The sequence below is a fragment of the Boleophthalmus pectinirostris genome, unplaced genomic scaffold, assembly GCF_026225935.1.
Source record: "Boleophthalmus pectinirostris isolate CB_2022bp ecotype Guang Dong unplaced genomic scaffold, ASM2622593v1 HiC_scaffold_22, whole genome shotgun sequence".
Classification (NCBI taxonomy): domain Eukaryota; kingdom Metazoa; phylum Chordata; class Actinopteri; order Gobiiformes; family Gobiidae; genus Boleophthalmus; species Boleophthalmus pectinirostris.
Genome location: NW_026571190.1, coordinates 22,430,281 through 22,450,460, shown reverse-complemented (window position 1 = coordinate 22,450,460; position 20,180 = coordinate 22,430,281). Strand labels below are relative to the sequence as shown.

Below are 20,180 nucleotides of genomic sequence, written 5' to 3'. Positions count from 1 at the left end.
TGAGTTCACGTGGGAGACGGGTGGTGACAAGGGCCTGTGTGTGTGGTGTTTGCACGTGTGTGCGTGTGTGTGCGCGCGTGTGCGTTTGTGTGTGTGTCTGTGCGTGTGTATCTAGATTCTATGAGAAAGTTTGAGTTGATGTTGTGGAGGTGTGGTGAAGGGGGCCTGTGTGTGTGTGTGTGTGTGTGTCTGCGTGTGTGTGTGTGCGTTGTGGAGCACACTGAGCCATATTTGATCCACAGAGCAGCCCACAGCTTGTAAGTGATGCATAAAACAGCCACTATTCTCTACCGGGTCATTTTTGACCCGTAACACCACAGATGTCACTTTTTTTTTCAGACCTTTACAATTTACTAAAATGGTGAAAATTAATTGTGTTGCGTTAAAATAGTTGTGTCTGAGGATTTAGATGAAGCCTCATTCCGGTACAAAAAAGCAAATGGTAGTTTTTACATACCTAAACTTGAAAACGGGTCAATTTTGACCCGGACACAATATAATGGTTAATCCAAAGAACTAAGACTTAAAAGTCCTTAGAACTGTTATTTCTTCTTGTAGTCTAAACTAAAATGGAGCAAAGGATCATGGTCTATGTAGTTCCTTCTGTCTTTTTTTTTTAGCTATTGCTGCACCATAACTTTTAATTTAACCAAAGAGACTTGTAATTTGATCTATTGTGATGGTCCACAATATTATTGTGAGAGCTTTGACGATACAATATCACGATATTTCAGTTATTGTTACATCCCTAGTATAAACAGAACAATTATAGTCCAAAACTCTCAATTCGAATACATCAATTATTACTAGAACTAGAATTGATTTAAAGTAACCAGTGGCTATTACACATTACATTGAGCCTTCTGTACAATGCATTACTTTGACGATTGAAAATCCATCAGTTTGTCTCCAGACGGACCAGTGTAGAGCTTATCATGAGATGGCCTTGAGTGTCTGGCTTCAGTTTTATGTTTCTTTCTGTCTCTTCTTTCTTTCTCTCTCTCTCACTGACTCTCTCTCTTTCTTTATTTCTCTCTCCTTCATCCTTTTCTCCCATCTTCACCAATGGCTCGTTAATGTGAGTGAAAACCTGTCATCTTAGTCTTCTCAAAGGCCGGCTATAAAGATGATGTGTGAACCTCAAGTGTAGAAGACATACCCTTTAACCTGCGTTAGTGATGATGCCCCAACATTTGCAAAAGTGCGTAGTCACACAGTCTGAGCAATGAGGAAGTAAAATTACATGAATCACTGAAATGCTGTTACTTTATGTTTATTATACGGCCATGCATTTTCTTCTTATCTACTGGAGGTCAAAGCAGAGACTATTAGTAACTTGGGGTTCACTGGGCAACATTTACTGGGCAGTAATTTGGTGTTGCTATTTCATTCTCATGTTTTTATCTCTCCATCTGGTAGCTCCATCCTGATTAATGACGAAAGCTGTAAATTTAGTAAACAGCATGCATGAAAAGTTGTTCAATTAATATTGGATTTCTTATCGCAGACCTGAACGGAACTGAGAAGTGGTTTATTCCTTAACCATCAATGAATTTCGTTTTATCTATTAGTCCTTTGAATCCATTTTTGTTTGTATGGTCCACTCATTACCTATAGTATTCTATTCATGCGAGTACAATAAGTAGAAGGGAATTAGCATGAAATTTGAAGGTGAATCTGGAGTGAACGCATTATGAGTTGAATTCACCTGTGGACTCTTCTTTTGAATCTTAACGTATTCATGGGTTTCCATTTCCTGTTAAGTGCCATTTTGAAAACCTTTCACAATTTCAACTATACACCTTTTTTTTTTTTCTTTCTTTTAAAATTCTTAATTACCAGCGCTATTTTTCACTCAAATTTAAAGGTGCACTGTGTAACTTGTCTAGTAGTGGGTCCGTCACCTGCTTGTCTCCATGGAGATGTGCCTAGAATGTTCCACAGTATGGCCATAAACTTGAGAATCTCCATGGAGACTTGCAAGCCAAAAGTGGAGAGGTGACCTAGCCAGGCTGGCACCACCTAATGCCTCCGCTTTATTTCATTTCCCTCCAGCAACTAGGTTAGGAACGGAATACACTAGTTCGCAAAAAACACAGAAGTGCGAGATCGGGCACCAGCCAATCAGCTTCCCAAGATTGAGGATTTAAAGCCAGAACAAAAGAGAATGTTTGGTGAATTTTATCAAGGGGAAAGACGTTATTACCCTTCTTCCTACTGAATTTGGGAAAAGCTTAATATACCAGTTAGCCCCGTCAGCGGTGCATTACATATGTCATGGCCAAATAGCAGTGATTCATTAAATTAAAAAAAGTACCCGCCTACCGTCGAGCGAATGAATCCTAATGTTGCGAGGGCATCAGACGGTTTCCACACAGAATCAGGTCAGAGGTGACCTCACTCACAGTAAGAATTTATTTTTAAGATATTTGTGAGCAATAAATAACACCTGTAGTTTAATTATTGCAAGACAGATTAGTTTAATTCTGTGGACAATTTACACCAAAGCTTTAATATCTCCATGGAGAAAAGTTATACAGTGCACCTTAAAAGTAATTAATTCAAACCTTCAGATTGTTCACATGACCTTCTTTTTTCAAAATGCTTTTAAATGTGTATTCTATTTTTATGAATGACTGCAAAGCCCTCAACCTGCTCACTTTCTGCTCAGTGAATGCTTTTTTATGTAAAGAAAAAAGTTTTAGAAGTCCAACTTTTCGAGTACTTGATGACATCCTTTTCACTCCATCTCCCTCTCCTCACTTCCTTCCTCTCTGCTCATCTCTTTTGCTCTTGTCATTTGCGTTGGCCTCCCCATTTTAATCATGCATGGCCCACGTCCTTTATTAAGCCTGTGAATTCCCCACTGACCTTGTTACCTTCCTCCAAACTGCTCAGGCCTGCATTTATCTCTTCATTATCTATAGCTTCTAACACTAATTATGCTGCCTCTTATCTGGGTGCAATCTCTCACCTCATTTCTTGGGCATTTGGCTAATGTAGCACAAAAAGTGGATTGTCGAGCTAAGAAATTAAGCGAACACAAGAAGCAGAAGAAAGACATGATGATTTCTTGACAATAAAAGGCAATTCATAATTCATAACAACACAAGCCATGACGTTTAGCAAGGCATATGTTTATTTAATAGCATGAATTATTGAAATGTGTACACCAGACCTGGGGCCTCATTTATAAAGCTTGCTTACGCAAAAATCCGTGCGTGCGCGCTTCCTACGCCAACCGCGGTATTTATAAAACTCGCCTAAGGCGTGGCTCTTTGCTTAAAGGTTGTATGGAGGATTTTTTTTTGTTTCAAGTTGTCAATGATAGCATTATAGAGGTGCAGTAGCCTTGTAATTATGACACTGCCTCGTTATCTGTTAGCTGACAGGCTGTCAATCAATCTCCCTACGTTTCTAGCGTAACTGACTTGCCTGCGCGCCGCCGGTACGTGGTTTACGTACGTCTGTCACACAGTCCACAGACGCAAGCCACACAGACGCTGTTTACTCCACCAACGCAACAGTTCTTAGCGGCTTTTTTTGACCTATATCTTCCTCGCAGTTAGCACAAAGTTTGTTGCAATGGCAGACAAGAATCCAGGAGCAGTTAGCCGCAAAAGAAAGTCCGTTTTTGAGGTCACTGAAAGAAGAAGACAAGGGGAAAAGTAGCGAAGCCAAACTAAGGTGATTCTTGAAGATTCATTCCAGCGATGGCGCGACTGAAGCAGACGCAGGGTCTAAAGACTGACGCATTGGTCGCCAAATTACTCCTGGACAGGTCACTTCTGCTTATTATGAAAACGTACTTTATTTCCAAGAGCTAGTCAAACGTTTTTCTGGACACGAAAGCGATATCCTATGTCTGAAAACGTAATTTTCAAGGCAAAGAAAGAGTCCGCTTGCTGCTGCGTGTTGTAGCTAGTTCATTCGCACGGAATCTCCGCGCAACCTTCTCTGCACCCCTTTCCTGCTCCTGTCCCCGCTGCCCGATCCGCTCTTCCCCCTGCTCCTCACTTCTCCGGGCACGGAATCTCCGCGCACCGCTCCCCTCTCCTCTCTCCTCTCTCCTGCTCCGCTCTTCTCCCTGCTCCTCACTTCTCGTCCGCGAACGAAATGTCCGCACACCCGCTCCCCCCGCTCCTCACTTCTCCGCCTTGCCTAACCAACACTGTAGTTAGTTGTTTACAAGTCATGTGCAGCGCACCGGCTGTAAACAAACCTGTTTCTGGCGTAAGGAGGAGGCGGGAGGAGGCGTTTCTACGTAGGGAAGCTGTAGGGGGGGGGGTGGTTTCACGCATGCGCAACATTTGAAAAAGGACAAACTCTTTCTCGTTCCTTGGAAAATCCTCTATACAACCTTTAACTCTATGCCAACTCGGGACCTCCTGTAAGTTCTACGCAAAGTCTGGAGACACGGGGAAAAAGCGACACTCGTGGAGAGAAGCAGAAGTGAACAGAGTTTGAGGAAGTGTTTGATCAGAAAATCCACGTATATAGAAGAATTACCTTCTGATTTGCGCATTTAAGTGTTTGGTTCGCCAAAATACGGAGAAGGGCTGTTTATTCCACTCATTATTCTCCACAATATTATACATTTGACACTCGTGCACGAGCGCGGCCACGTTCCCAGACTCGGTGTAGCGCAGAGTCCCACAGTCCACACCGCGACCATAGACTTCTGTAGAACACAGACTGTGACCAACACAGAGGACGAAATAATGACCCGACCTGAGAGAAAAACTCTTCCCTTGGACGCAGCAGGAGCCAGGCTTTGATTTAATGAACGCAACTTTAACACTTTTACTTTAGTCTTTACGCACCGAGCGCCAGAATGACCTGAGTCTGCGGACAACACGAAGCCTACTGCCCGAACCTGACCTCAACCAAAATCTTCCCTACATTTTTGTGTAATGGAGAACTCTTGTACATGAGAGCTGCTCTCTCCCGTCCCGACCCAGACCCAGACCCACACTCACAGGTTCAGCAGTTTGGATGTTTCGTGTGGACTTTAGTTGGCAGAATAACGTCTGTATCTGATGTGTTTCATGCTAAATCTGTATCCTCGTGTCCCTCCCGCGCTCCTTTCGCTCTCCAGGGGAGGGCATCTGAATCTCTCGCACGCGCTCATAATTTGACCATTCAGATCAGCGCGTGCACGTATCTACGTGTATATGCATAAATACAGGGCCAGTCCTCACACACTTCATAGACAGACTTAAAAATATAGCGATAAAACTCTTGAAACAGCGAAAAAACACATGGGCTTTACTGCAAAGATGTGCTGCCTAAATATTATAAAAAATGATTAAATGAAAAGATGAGTCATTGTTGTCACTTTTAGTTTTGTATTTATTTATTAAACAAGGTTTAATAAAGTCTTTATTAAAGTGTTTGTCGTGATCACGTGGTGCTGCGTGGAGGGTCCTCCTCCCTCTGTCCCGCGTGTCTCGGTCAAACCCACTGATTATCGGCTCATGTTTAGGGAAATCTCATTCACCAGTCACTTTACATGCTCCTTTTATGGTGAGGTGGAGGTGTGGAGAGGGCGTGACGTGACGTGGGTTTACGTGCGCAAATTGTAGTTGCAGGTGGGATCTATAAAGCAAAGATTGCGTGGTTTGGTGCGTGCGGTGGGTTTTCTAAATATGGAGTTTGCGTGGCGCACGCCTTGTCGTAGCTACTAGGCGTACGCACTAACTTACGACAACTCCTGCGCAGTTTTTATAAATGAGGCCCCTGGACAGCTGAGCCTAAACTTAAACTTCACAGACAGACATATCAAGAAAATGTGAGTCTGTTTGGTACGTATGAGTTGGTGGTTTTCAAATTCAAGAATGTAATAATGTGATTTTCCTATTTATAACATTGCATTTGCCATGAAATATCTAAATTCACAAATATTCAGCCTGATGATTTATATCGGTGACCAAACCCATTAACTTTTTGTAATACAACAATAAACTGCATTTTGACAATATTAATTTTAGCTGTCCCCATCTATATAAAATATTATGGCTTTATACATCCTATAAATCCACCAAAAGAGGACACTGGACTTATGTTTTCTGGTCTGGTGTCTTTTTAGGAAACCTCCATTTATCAAGAGTTTATGTTGATTAAGTGAGACCACCACTATGACTGTGTTTTTGGTTTAGTTTAGTTTAATCGAGGTTTAGTTTGGGGATAGCTAGGCCAGCCTTTAGTACAGTTATTCTTGGTTCGATAGTGAACCAAAAGTGAAACCTTTTTTATCTTATAAAAATTTTGAACAGGTTGTGCACACTTTTATCTCTACTCGTCTGGACCACTCCAATGCACTCTACACAGGAACAAACCAAAATGCACTTCATCGCTTGTAGTTAGTCCAGAACTCTGCTGCGCGTCTTTTAACAGGGAGCAAAAAGCACAATCATATTACCTCAATTCTTGCATCGTTGCACTGGCTTCCTGTTAATTTTAGAATTGATTTTAAGATTTTATTATTTATTTTTAAAGCTTTGAATGGACTGGCTCCACAATGCATCTTGGACCTCATGCAGACTTACATCCTCACATGTGCTCTGAGGTCCGAGGGCCAGCTCCAGCTCGTGATGCCTAAGATGAGACATAAAACCTGGGGGGACAGGGCCTTCTCTGTGGCCAGCCCCAAACTCCCCATCTATTGATTCTATTAGTTCCTTTGTTAGGAACGTAATTCTGCTGACTTTTAAAAGTGAAATGTTTCACATTACTAAGGCCGGGCGTACACTGTGCGATTTTTGACCCTTTTTGAGCCGATTTTTCGCTTGTGCGACTGTTTTGGGGATCGGGCCGAGTTTTGGCTTCATCGTGTGTCGTGCTTCGTGTAGTTTACATGGGGTAAAGAGAACCGATTAATGGCTCACGACCAGCTCCCGATCGACATTCGTAGGTCGCAAGAAAATCAAACTTGTTTGAAATCCAGTCGCCTCTCGTGAGGATTTCGCTCTGTTGAAGTTGTTCCACGAGCCGATTTGCCAGAATCTGGCAGACTGCGCATGCGCGGACACAGAAGCGGCTCAGCATTGTGTCTCCGCACATCTGTGGTTTTCTAATTCCGTGGTTTTCTTCTTCGTGGTTTTCTACTTCCGGAACAACAACTTTGACAACTCCGGTCGTTATGTGAACGTACAGTGTGAGCAGGCAAGTCGCATCCGAGCATCGGTTCGTTCAGTGTGAGAACATGATTCGTGAGCTGTAAACTTTTAAACCCTGTGATTTGGTCGTACAGTTTAAGCTGGGGCTGAGTGACACGACCGAAAATATCGCACAGTGTACGCGGCATAAGTGAAGCACTTGAATCTGTCTTGTTTATAAAATGTGTTATACAAATAAAGTTGGATTGGACTGGAGTTGGATATAATAAGTTTTGCTCTGTTTTACAACATCGCCTAATGCCCGCTCCTTCACAATACAGCTGCAATACATCACTGCATTATTAATCATAATGTGGTTTACCTCAGTTTAGTTATTTTCTTCAGGAGGATGTGTCTTCTCCTCTGGCAGTGATTCCTTGAGTCAGGTTTGTAGCACAAGCTTATCGCTGCAGTTTATATTGTGTGGAAGTGATAGATCTAATTAGAAATAGTTTGTGTCAAATGGGAATGAGTGGCCCGGAGGTCAGATGAATATACAGAAGTTCAGCATTCACTTCAGTGGCAGATGTTAGTATATCTTACCTCGACAAACAAAGTGATACTTTGCAGTGGGAGTTCTACATGTATGTATATTTTGTGAAATATTTACCAGTTACCATGGAGACACAATGCACACATTTGCAAACACAACCAAATAAGTTTTAAGATTGTCTGAAAACAGAAAAAATACAAAATGGATTTAAACAACACATGTTATTTGAGAGGGACTTGTTTTACAATACTAATCATCTCACCTATTGTAGTTCCAACAAAGTCAGATTGTGCTAAAATAAAGCTCTGTTACTCAAACTTGAGTAACAGAGCTTGTAACAGAGTAGTGCTTTTAGTTAGCATTACACCCTCAGGGAATGTGAATATTCAGCTGCAGTAAGTATCAATAGATGCAGAAATTCAAACATATATTATCTAGACAATGTAATTTATAAAGTTGTTAGACCCCTGAAGTGGAAATAAAATCAAAATTAAATACACAGATATCCTTATTTTCTTATTTTTTGAGAATACCATTTTTAATCTGGTATTGCATTTGAAATAGAATGTCACAAACATTTCCAGAGCTGGAGTGGCATCTCAGTGCTATATTTTAAATCATATTAATAGCCGTTCTAAATTGGAAATCAGCTTTGCATTTATCATGCCTCAAACTGCACTAAAATGATCATCGAGCAAAAATTAGATTGCTGTGCACTGCCAGCGCTACAGCTAAGGCTCACAGTGAAATTCAATTGTTCCATTACACATTGTCTAATTATAAAAGCAGATCTTAGTGAAATCGTCCCTCCCACTCGGCAACCATTGACAGACGCAGCAATCCCATTTCTCTGTGGTCACACTTTCTGCTGAGAGCTGCGTGACCTGATATGACCATGCTAAACGCTCTTATGCTATGTCCAAACCTGTCAGCCAATCACAACGCAGCACACAAGCACCTCTCTACAGTTTAATGCATCCACCCAACGACCAAATCAACTGTTTTAATGAGCCAATTAAAAATACATAGAGCTGAGCGTTTACAAACTGGAACACACTTAAGCTATCAAGTACTCAATAAAGGCCCGGATTTACTGCACTGTTGTCATTTATACATATGATAAGTGCTATTCTGTGCACCAAAGTTAACCGTCTGCGTAACAGTTTATTTAATGTGGTGGAAGGTGTATCCTTGCATTTGTGTAGCATGGTGGAGATCAGTAGAGTGGATTCGGTGTAATGACTTCACTGGACCAAAAATACAGTACACTGAATTGTTTTCTGTGTGGATTTAGGCCATGTACCAGCTGATAATGTAATAAGGTCCAATGATAATTTTGGCTAATTTTAAAAGTATACAGGCAGGTTTGTGTTTTTCGTTTTTTAAAGATCACTTACCTAATCAAATCAATACACTAATTTAATTGTGTTTCCATAAAAGGTGATGCTAGAGACACATTTATCACAATCAGCCTCGCTTATTTACCTGCAAACCTGTGTCCAAGTTTGTGACTATGTTTTGGTACTTTTTACTTATTATTTTATTTGCAAGTAAGTTTTTTTTTTTCTCTCTCTCCCAGCATTTCAAAATAATTCAATGTATGTTTTAAAGGTGCACTCTGTAACTTACACTATTTACATATCTAGGCAGCACATATTATCAGATCTGTGGAGAGGCGAGAGCGTGCACAGTGAGGATTGTTTTTTGTTTTTTTTTGTTTTGGGGGGTTTTTTGTTTTGTTTTTTCTTTAATGTTACTGGGGAAAAAATAAAAATAAATAATGTCATACATAAGGCTGAGTATCATTCAGAAGTTGCCGATACGATACATACCTCATTACATAGGCCACAATATGATACATACCTCGATACAAAGGCCACAATACGATACATACCTCGATACAAAGGCCACAATACGATACATACCTCGATACAAAGGCCACAATACGATACATACCTCGATACATAGGCCACAATACGATACATACCTCGATACAAAGGCCACAATACGATACATACCTCGATACAAAGGCCACAATACGATACATACCTCGATACATAGGCCACAATATGATACATACCTCGATACAAAGGCCACAATACGATACATATCTCGATACAGTGCACTTTCGATTCGATACAATATATTCCAAATTGATTCAATATGGTTCTAAATCATGGCTAAATCATGGCTGTGATACTAAAAGTCTTTGTTAAACCACTTCTTGTGCAAAGTGAATATGAAACACAAACATTTTAATCATCGAAACAGTTAAAATGTCAAATATGTTGCATGAACAAGTTTCCTTCCTCTAAACAAGTAACAAAACTGTAGCACTGTAACGAAATAATTTAGTAAAATATACCAAAAAATACTCTTGCCAATATATCGATACAGCAGCCCACGATATCGATACTGTATCATCACATAAAAAAAATACGATATATCGATATTTTGATATTATTGCACATCTTTAGTCATACAGCAGAACATCCCAAGCAGAGTAATAACATCTCCATGGAGACAACCAGGTGGTGAACCCTCTACCAGAAAAGTTAAACATTGCATCTTTAATGGATATTTGTGGCAATCTGATTCACTTTCAGTTTGTACAGGCTTTGAAAGAACATGAATTGTTCAGTTTACGCCGAATACTGCAATTCAAAGTTATGGTTCAAAGTTGTGACTCAAGGTTCCTGCGGCATGTTTGAAGGAACACATAAAAAGCATGAACGTAAAGGTTAAATAAACGAATGTCCAAATCCTCTCCTAAATCCAGTCTGAACCGGCCGTGCACCCTGAGGCTCTGCACCCTTGCTCCATTCACAATGCTGCCATTGCCCACTGGCTGTTTCTACCACACATTCACTTGAATTATTTAGAGTTGCTAAATCTTTGAAATTGCATGTTGTAGACACACAAACATCGAGACCCCAGTGCAATAAACAGTGCTGTTATAAAAGCAATGACACGTAAATCACTTCATTTATGTTAATTACTTACTTATTAACCTATAACTTTTCCAGACACAAATAGGATCTTGGCTTAACTCAATATTAGATGGTGTGATGTGTTAATCATTATTTCATCTTTGCACTGTTTTTTCCTTACGACCTCAGGTATATAGCTGAGATATATTTGTATTACTCTCTTTCTACATTTTCTTTGACTTGTACATATACATTTATATAATTATGCCTTATTTGACACCACTCATTTGCTCTTTTTGCTACTTATTTTGAATTTAGTATTACCATTTATATCTTTGCTCTTTGTTAGTATAATATATTGTGATTGTGAGCTACTGTGTCCAAAAGTTTTTGTAATGCACACATTTTACAAAAAGCCAACATGATACTTAGCTCACAGAGTCATGTTTTAGAAGCTAAGATTTCTTTACTGCTCTCCGGCCGCTGCTATGTTGTACGCCATTCAAAAATGAATAGGTGTTTGAAATAATTTATTCCTAATGCCATTCACTTTAAATTCAGTGTAGATTTAATGACTTTTTATTGAGTGCTTCTTTGACCTCAGAGCTTCTCTATGTTCATAATTGCTCCATGTGTTGAATGTTTGTTTGTCACAATGTGCTTTTTACTGCTCAAACTGAGTGCCCCTGGTAGGATTAATGAAGTTGTCTGAATCTGAATGATAAATGTCAATTCTAACCTGAGCACCAGAGAGTGTCAGCAGGTCATAGTAGCTCCTGGATAAAGGCTTGTATATATAGTAGCTGAGAGATATATTTGTATTACTATATTTTTACTTTTTTTTTTTTTACTTTTACTATACATTTTATATAATTATGGTTTATTTGACATGTATTGTAGCTAGTCCATTACCTAAGCCTTGTGCCAGCTAACAGGTGATAGTAATGACAGAAGCAAGCAGAGTTTTAACATTTTTATTGAATATTGATTGAAAATTGTTGTGCACTAAAGCGACCTGTAAAAGAAAATGAAATAAGTAAAATAAGTGCAGTTAATTTCAGTAATTGTGGGAAATGAATGGTACTTACCCGCTCGTGTTGTCTGCCTCAGGTGTTCCGGTCAAAAGAGTCTCCAGGCAGCCGGAGCACCTTAAGAAGGTTCCGGGGCAGGCAACCCTTTTGTTAGGAGGAGGGGTGCACAGAGATTTTAACTTTTCTATTTAGTATTTTTGAATTAGTAATAAAAAAATGCTAATTTAATAAAGAGATATATTTGTGAACTTGATGTAATTGAATATCTAGAGAACTGTTTTTGATATCTAACTTTTTAAATAATGAATTGAAATAGTCTGCCTACACTTTAAGATGAGCTCACCCAATTAGAGGAGGTGGCCTACAAAAGGAGCCAACTTCACCTTTGTGGAGGAGAAAGTGCTGTGTGTGAGCGCAGGTTGCCATGCCTGTTTTTAATTTTGCACTTTTGTATGTATGTGTGTGTATATATATATATATATATATATATATATATATATATATATATATATATTATATATATAATTTTTTTTTTCATTTTTGCTTGGTTCTGGAATAAATGCACTTGGGATCTGCACTACAAATCATTCCTCTTATACCGCCATGGTTGCTAGGTTATTACATGACACCAGTCTCTTGTTATTTTTGCTACTTATTTTGAATGTATTTATTTTTATTTTTGCTCATTGTATTATAATATATTGTGATGGGTGAGTTATAAAGTCTATGATGATGCTGATGATGATGGGAGAGTTGAAACACTACACAAAGTCTCCTCCAGCATGTCCCAAAGATTCTCAATGGCATTCAAAGCTGTTCTCTGTTATGACCAGTTCATGTGTGATGCCTTATGCTTCAGAACCACTCACCACAATTAGAGACCAGAATATGCCTGTTTAATGATGAAAGGTCATTCAATGGAGCTCATATTTTGAACACTATAATACAATCTAAAGTAATGTGATTCAAAAGTGCCTGAGTAAATCTCCTACTTAAACTTATATATGAGTTTTATATGAGGGCCATGAATTCTTTTGAGTGACACTTTATTATACCTAACCTAATGTGCTGAAAGTGTTATGCAAGCCAAAGAATGCCGTAAAACTTAATGAAACATCACTTTTCTTAGATTTATATTAAATTTATGCCACGGTATATCTGTTTATGCAATAAACAAAACCAGGTTACATAATGCTGCACTGGATGTTTTGAAGGCATTTTTACTTTTCTTCGCCAACTTTAGCCTATATCCCTCCGCTCAGCTCTTCTCATCTCTCCTGCGTCTCACGGTTTTGACTGCAGAGATCATGTTGATGAATGAAGATGACAAATGACACTCATTTATCTGGTGCTCTGGCTCCTTCTCTCCTCCCTCACCATATTAATGACTGTAATCATCTCTAAATAAATAATTGGTGTGCCCCAGTGCATGAATTTTACCCTCCCACCTGTGGCAAAGTGAAATACAAACTGCAAGGCACTGCACTTTTCTTATTTCTTCACACCGTATCTTGCAACGCCATTTTTTCTGAAGTTTGGGTCATTTATCTTGTCGTTCTAAACTCTCTTTTTTTTGGAGGTGTTGTGCCTGTGGTGTTCTTTGACTGGTGCAAGCACATCAACCTAGGAAGTGGCCCAAGCTTTGCAGCCCGTTGCATCATGGGAGAGGAGTGTGCTGTTTACTTTCAAAGACTTCTAAATAATACAGCTGTGTTCTCCTCTGACGTTCTTTGAAAGTTACCACCAAGAAAAAAAAAGTCTTTGTACTCCACTGGAGATAAGTAACAAAAAGATAGAGTGGTAAAAACATCAATTTATTGTCTGGTTTTTATGTGCGTAATAATCTGAAGTGGTTAGAGGAGGGTTTCCAGGACAGTTTGTAACACCAAATAAAGACGAATGGACATTTTGTTCACTGACTGTGACATTGTGAACATGATCTTGGGAAATCACTGTTCCAGTTGCAGCATAAAAAATGACAAAAACTCATAAATTGTTCATTTTTAAATGTCCACCTCCGGAAAATTATTCTTATTGCATATTTATGAATCCTTTCAGAATATAATTTACAAGTTTTTACTTTAAAATGTAGATTCAAACAAACTTTATTGATCCACAAGGGAATTTTTTTATTATAATATTTGGGCACAGTTCACACACCACAATATATTATAATAACAAAGAGCAAAAATATAGATGATAATAATAAATAAATAAAAAATAAAAAAGTAGCAAAATAACAAGAGACTGGTGTCAAATAAGGCATAATTATATAAATATATTTTGTGCTTTTTCTGCGTGAGCTACAGCAACACAACTTTCTTTCCTTGTGGTTTAGTTGGGCATTTTGGTCAGTGATCAGTCAAACATGGTCTACAGATTTCCTCGACATAAGTCCAAACAAATCACTATCCAAAACATGACCTTGAGTCGGAGTTATTGTTACATGATGTCCTAATTTTGAGTTGGCACAACCTGGCACCTTTTTCTTTTGAGCACTGTTGTAAAAGACTTTATTAATGTTTAAATGGCCCCACAGAGAGAGAGAGACACCGGTGACGACAAAGCAGATCCTGTTAGGGAGAGATTATTGAAATCAGTGAATCAATTAACATGTCTGCTTAATGAGGAGCGCTGCTGTTTTTGGTGACGGTGAAATGACTTTGGCTCTAGTGAAGAGAAGGCAATCACAGGTAACTGATCAAACACATTATAATCAGGGTTAACACTAGAGCTATGAGGGGGACACTTTAACTGACACGACAGTTTAAGCTTTCAGAAATAATGAGCAGGTAATTATTTCCTCTCTCAACTCAATGTGGACTTTGTGTTTTTTGACAGAATATGTAAAATTAATTTCACATCGGTATTTGACATTTTAACTCCATCCAATAGTTTCAAAAGGTGCTGATGTAAAATACTGAAACTACTTGCAATTAAGTTATCAAGATGTAATTTGGTAAACGGAAAAGGGATAGAATATGACATTTTGACATTAACAATTTGAAGTTTAGGACATTCAATTTAAAACAAACGGAAGCTCTCGTGTTATTTTGACTTTTTTTTTTTTTTTTTTTTTTTTTGTATACTATTTGCATATTACAGTTTAAGATGATTCAGACCTGAAAACTTTGAGGTGACTAAACTTTGACTGAAGATGGAATAGTACCAGAAATGTATTGAAATTATTTTTTGAAAAATCAGATGGATTTGTATGCTCTGCTGTGACACTAAAGGGGCAGATGGAAATCAGTGTTGTAATTTATAATATTCCAAATATAAATTAAAGATACACGGGTGCCATAGATTGCCTCTATATATCAGATAAAACCATATTATGTCTTCTTTAACCCTCCTACACCCCTAGGTACATTTTTGTACATCTCAACGTTTCTTTTTAGCATAACTTTGATTATATTGCACCAAATAACACCAAACTTGGCCAGTTTGTGTATTTTGTGATGTCTTTTTAATTTCTGTGTTTGTTTCAAGATCACATTAATTAAACAGTCTATAATAAAGGTTATATCAGTAGAAAGACATTTGTACATATTAGTTCACACTGAAGGCCAGAGACACAGATATTTGAGGTTAGAATGATATGGGTGTATTCTAGAGTAGTCCAAGAATGCACTGAATGTTTTTTTGTTGTTGTTGTTGTTTTTTTCAGGCACATATTTTTGATACATTTGCTGTCAAAAAAAAGGCATTTAAGGGGTTAAAAAATCAAAATATTATATAATATTTAGTATGTATGGGTTTGAGCAAAAGTAAATGAAGACATTTATATAAAAAAGTTGGACAAAAATCAGTGCTGCATAAAAATATTGTGGTATTCTTTTTTGATGTAACTAGTTTTAAAGGGGTTCACAAGGGTTAAATGTCCTATATTAGTCAAGATAGATTCTTGTGAGCTTTAAGCCTTGTTAGAATGTTGGTACGTCCTCAAAAACATACCCAGAGTTGTGTTTTTCCTTTATTTATTAGTCTGTTAACATCTCCAAAGATCAGAATGCCCTGTTCCACATTGTGATGTCATGAAGCTACCTTTTATCTTTAGTTCAATAGAGATCGGCAGTTCCAGAGGTTGAGAGATGAACTCAGCCTAAATGTGAAGGATCTGTGTGTCAAACATGTTTGAATGAAACAAAACCAACTCCAGGTATGTTTTGATGAGGAAACAACATTATAACATAGATCAGAAAATGGTATAATATGGGTCCTTTAAGAGGATTCATGACCAGGAAAACCACTGTTGGTCTGATACATAACACAGTTCATCTCTGGTCTAATCTATGGCACCATTTCTCTATTTCTCTATGTGTGCGTCTTTAAGCAGGGCTCTTGTCTCGATCACATTGTTTTCCCACAAACAGACACTCCAAAGCAGCAGAGACAGACACTCTTCAGCTCTCTTCAGGATGAGCCAAACTGGAGTGCTTCTCTCTGTGTGCGGCTGATGGAGGAGAGAGAGGATTAAGACAGCGATAGGAGGGATAAAGACAATGAGATCCAGATGAGAGTAAAGACTTAATCCCAGACTGCAGACGGCTAATGAAGTTAGATTATGATTGACAGGGCTCTGCAGGATGATTACTGACACGCAGAATGGGATCACTGTCTATACAGCAGGGTCCCATGTGTAATTCAATAGTTAGTTTGAAATCTGTGGCACCACAAGTGACGATATAAAGGGCAGTTATTGTAACTGTCAAGTCAAAGGCTATGTTTACACTGCAGGGAATTATAGTTCAATCTGACATTTGGAGTAAGGTTTTATGAAAAATATATTCAGCATTTGAACAGTGTTTGAAATTTTACTTTGAATTTGAAAATGATATTGGAGTATGAGGTGCTTTATTGCTTTTTGGAAGGTGTGATGATAGAGTCACTAACACTATTTGTATGGAAAACACATGTTTTCTTTTCTGAATGTGTCTGAATCAAAATCATACCAATGCATACGAATGTGCATGAATATTTTCAGTCAAACATAACTCATAATAGAAAATAAATAAAATGCACAATATGTATTTAAATGGGTATTGTGTTTTCTCGATTATCAAATCACAAAGCCTGCACAACAACTCTACAAACGAATGTCCTGTTTTTATGAAAAGAAAAAAAGGTATTAGTTTAGCAGTCCATATTTCTTCTTTGCTGTTGCCTTGAAACCTATAAATATAAATCCCTCTCTAATCTTGTGTTTAATTTCAGTGCTTCCCAGAGAAATGTTTTTGTTTTTTTTGTTTTGTTGTGCCATTGACTATATGATTTTAATTGTGTATATTTGTATGTTTTCTAGGGTCAGAGATGGTGGAGGCGCAATGTCAGAGATTTGAAGTGAGGAGTGCAGATGGAGAGAGAGTGCTGTTTTCTGCGGATGAAGAGGAAATCAGCATCGGCACGGAGAAGCTACGAGTCACAGGTAAACACATTTTTGGACTTTAAATTATTTTAAACTGCTCCTTTTTTTTCTTTGCCTTTAAGTTTCTTCAGATAAAAAGGTGTGACTGAAAAAAATTGTGACATATGAAAGGTTGAACTAAAAAGGAAAATATAAGTGATGACTTCCCTTGTTTAACCTTTAAAGTGCACATTAGACTGACACATTAGACTAAGTATTTTGTATTTTTTTCCTTCAAACTGCCACTTAACTGAAGTAAAACTATGATAATTAGTTACCACAGGTACCATCTCAGTAGCCAGACTGGAGCCACCTACTGCCTCCGCTCGATTTGATTTCTCTCCAGTGACTAGGTCAGGAATCAGAATACACTAGACAGTTTTCAAAAACCCCAGAAGTGTGAGTTTGGGCACCTGCCAATCAGCAAAGAGCCATACATTCTGTGTTGTCAACGATTCCCAAGATCAAGGATTTAAAGCCAGAACAAAGAGAATGTGAATTTTATCAAGGGGGAAAGATGTTATTGCCCTTCTTCCTACGGGATTTGGGAAAAGATTAATTTACCATTTAGCCCCATTAGGGGCACATTCCATACATCATGATCAAATAGCAGCAGTTGGTTAAATGAAAAAAACCTACCTGCCTACCATTGAGTGAATGAATTCTAACACTACAAGGTCAGACGGTTTCTACAAAGTGAAACCGGCTGATGAATCAGGCTACCATCTCCCCAGACACAAGTAACAATTAGAAAAAGAAAACACATGAAAACCTCTCATAAACACTTGCATGATTCTTGTACTTGTATTGAACTTGTACTTCTTTTGTCACCTCAGCCTTAGTTAACCTGTCTTTGCTGCATTATTGAAGTATCGAGATAGTGTGAGTAAAGTGGTGTATGCTGTTCCATTAGCTGCAGTGCTGAGTGTGCAGCCTGTACAGCACTGTCTCAGCTGGAGCCTGGACCAGAGCTCATCCCAAACATCTGCTCCAGGCCCCAGACAAAGAGCCGCTCAACAACGGGGGCTAAATACTGCTATTAGCTAGAACTGGTGCAGGCTATCAACACCTCTGCTGTACGCAGAAACAGTGGAGGAAAAAGGAGTGCCCCATGTGACTTAATCTAGGAAGTACCACACCATATGGTCTTACATTTATCTATTGTGCATTTATTCAATTACAGGTGTTTTTATTCGCCCCAAAATACACCATCATTCAGAACCCATAACATGGCCTGGTGCTCTAACATCTTGTAATCAGCATGGATGATTATGATTATAGAGGTTTTTTGATATGGCTCAATTAGAAGCACAAAGAAAGCAAGCTAAAAATACTTTTGAAATAAGATGTCTATGTAATTCCTCAGTTGTCCAGGTATGATCTGGCCTGATTCATCGGCCAGTTTCACTTTGTGGAAACCATCTGACCTTGCAGCATTAGGATTTGTTTGCTCGGTACTTTACTTTTTTTATTTAACCAAACCTTTATGGTTGTGACATATGCAATGCACTGCTAACGGGACTATCTGGTATATTAAGCTTATCCCAAATCCCATTTCCTCTTGATAAAATTCACATTTCGAACATTGTCTTTGTTCCTCGATCTCGGGAATCATTGCCAACACAGAATGTATGGCTTCATTTACATCCATCTCGACCACTTTGTTTACTGTTGTGCTGTACCACAAAAGGGACCCAGCCATGGCTTCACAACTCTTCTCTGATTGGGCAGTGCACGATCTACAACTTCCGAGGTTCTTCCAAACCGTCTAGTGTATTCGGATTCCTGACCTAGTCACTGGAGAGAAATGAAATTGAGAGGAGGCACTAGGTATGATCTACAACAAAAGAAAAATTCAGTTGTGTCAACTTTTGAAATGAAACATCTTATATTACGCAAAATTGACTCTATTGGATTTAAAGTTACGTTATAATGTTGCCACGTTCTCAAAAAAAAATACCTGGAGTTGTGTTTTGTTGGTTGAGTAATCCTGCACTATTAGTCTGTCTGCATCTCCAAAGCTAAAAATGTGTGATGTTATCCAGTTTTCAACAAAACATGACTCCAGGTATGTTTGTGATGAGAAAACAACATTATGACATCAATCAGAAAATAACAAAACAGTAATTATTCTAATGTATTTAGCATTTTGTACAAATGTATACTTTTAGAAAAATGGAAAAATGTGATAATATGCAGACAGAAATGACTGCTGATGTTCTACTACAATTCACAATGCATAAAGTTTAATTAAAAGTGTTCTAAACTCGGTGACCTGGGAATTTTATAAAAAACACTTTTCAGAGTTTCTAATGTCTCACCTCCAATTAATTTCCTGGTAGTTAAATCACGCTGAGTAAAATATTGCTGCATTAAATGGGCTTTTATTGAACATAAGTGGTGTGATGCATGGACGATCGGAGCTCTGTGTCATGCATGTTAAGTGACTGCTGTTTTTTACACTAACGCTGTTTTATCCCCCCCCCATCTCTCTTTCTCTCCCATCTCATTCTTCTCTTTCTCTGTGTCTTTCTTTTTCCTCTCTTCTATCTCGCTCTCTCTGTTCTCTCTCTACCCCATCTCTCTCAATATTTTGCTGTTTATTTCTATCTCTCTCCCCTCTTTCTGTCTTATATCCCTCTCCCCTATCTCTCTCTCTTCTCTGCCCATCTCTCTTTTTTCATTCTCTCCATCTTTAACCCCCTTGTCTCTTTTCCCTCTACCTCTATTCTCTACCATTTCTTCTCCCTCTGCGCCATCTCTCTGTCCCTCTGTTTTCTCTCTGCATCTATCTCTCTCCTCCATGTCTCTCACTTCTCTCTCCCTCTCTTTCTGTGTTTTACTCTCTTCTGTCTGTCTCCACCTCCGTCTCTCTCCATGTTTCTCTTTTTTCTCTCTCTTCACCCCATCTCTTCTCTCACATCTCTCTCTCTCTCTCCCCCCCTCTTTCTTCTCTCTTTCTCCATATCTCTCTTTTCCCCTCTCTTCCTCTCTCTCCCATCTCGCTCTCTGTTCTCTCTCTACCCCATCTCTCTCAATATTTTGCTGTCTTTCTCTATGTCTCACCCCCTCTTTGTCTCTCATATTCCTCTTCCTTATCTCTCTCTCTCTTCTCTGTCCATCTCTTTTTTTCATTCTCTGTATCTTTAACCCCCTTGTCTC

The 20,180-nt window shown here is 38.6% G+C and overlaps 1 protein-coding gene across 3 annotated transcripts in view; it reads left to right on the top strand.

The window, feature by feature from the left end:
- LOC110166247 (zeta-sarcoglycan) overlaps positions 1 to 20,180 on the top strand; it is a 209,428-nt gene that overhangs the window by 145,070 nt on the left and 44,178 nt on the right. For all 3 annotated transcript variants that reach the window (XM_020931474.2, XM_055158707.1, XM_055158708.1), the window contains one exon: positions 16,917 to 17,039. In XM_020931474.2, coding sequence (XP_020787133.1) covers positions 16,917 to 17,039 — 123 coding nt within the window. The remainder of the gene's footprint in view (positions 1 to 16,916; positions 17,040 to 20,180) is intronic.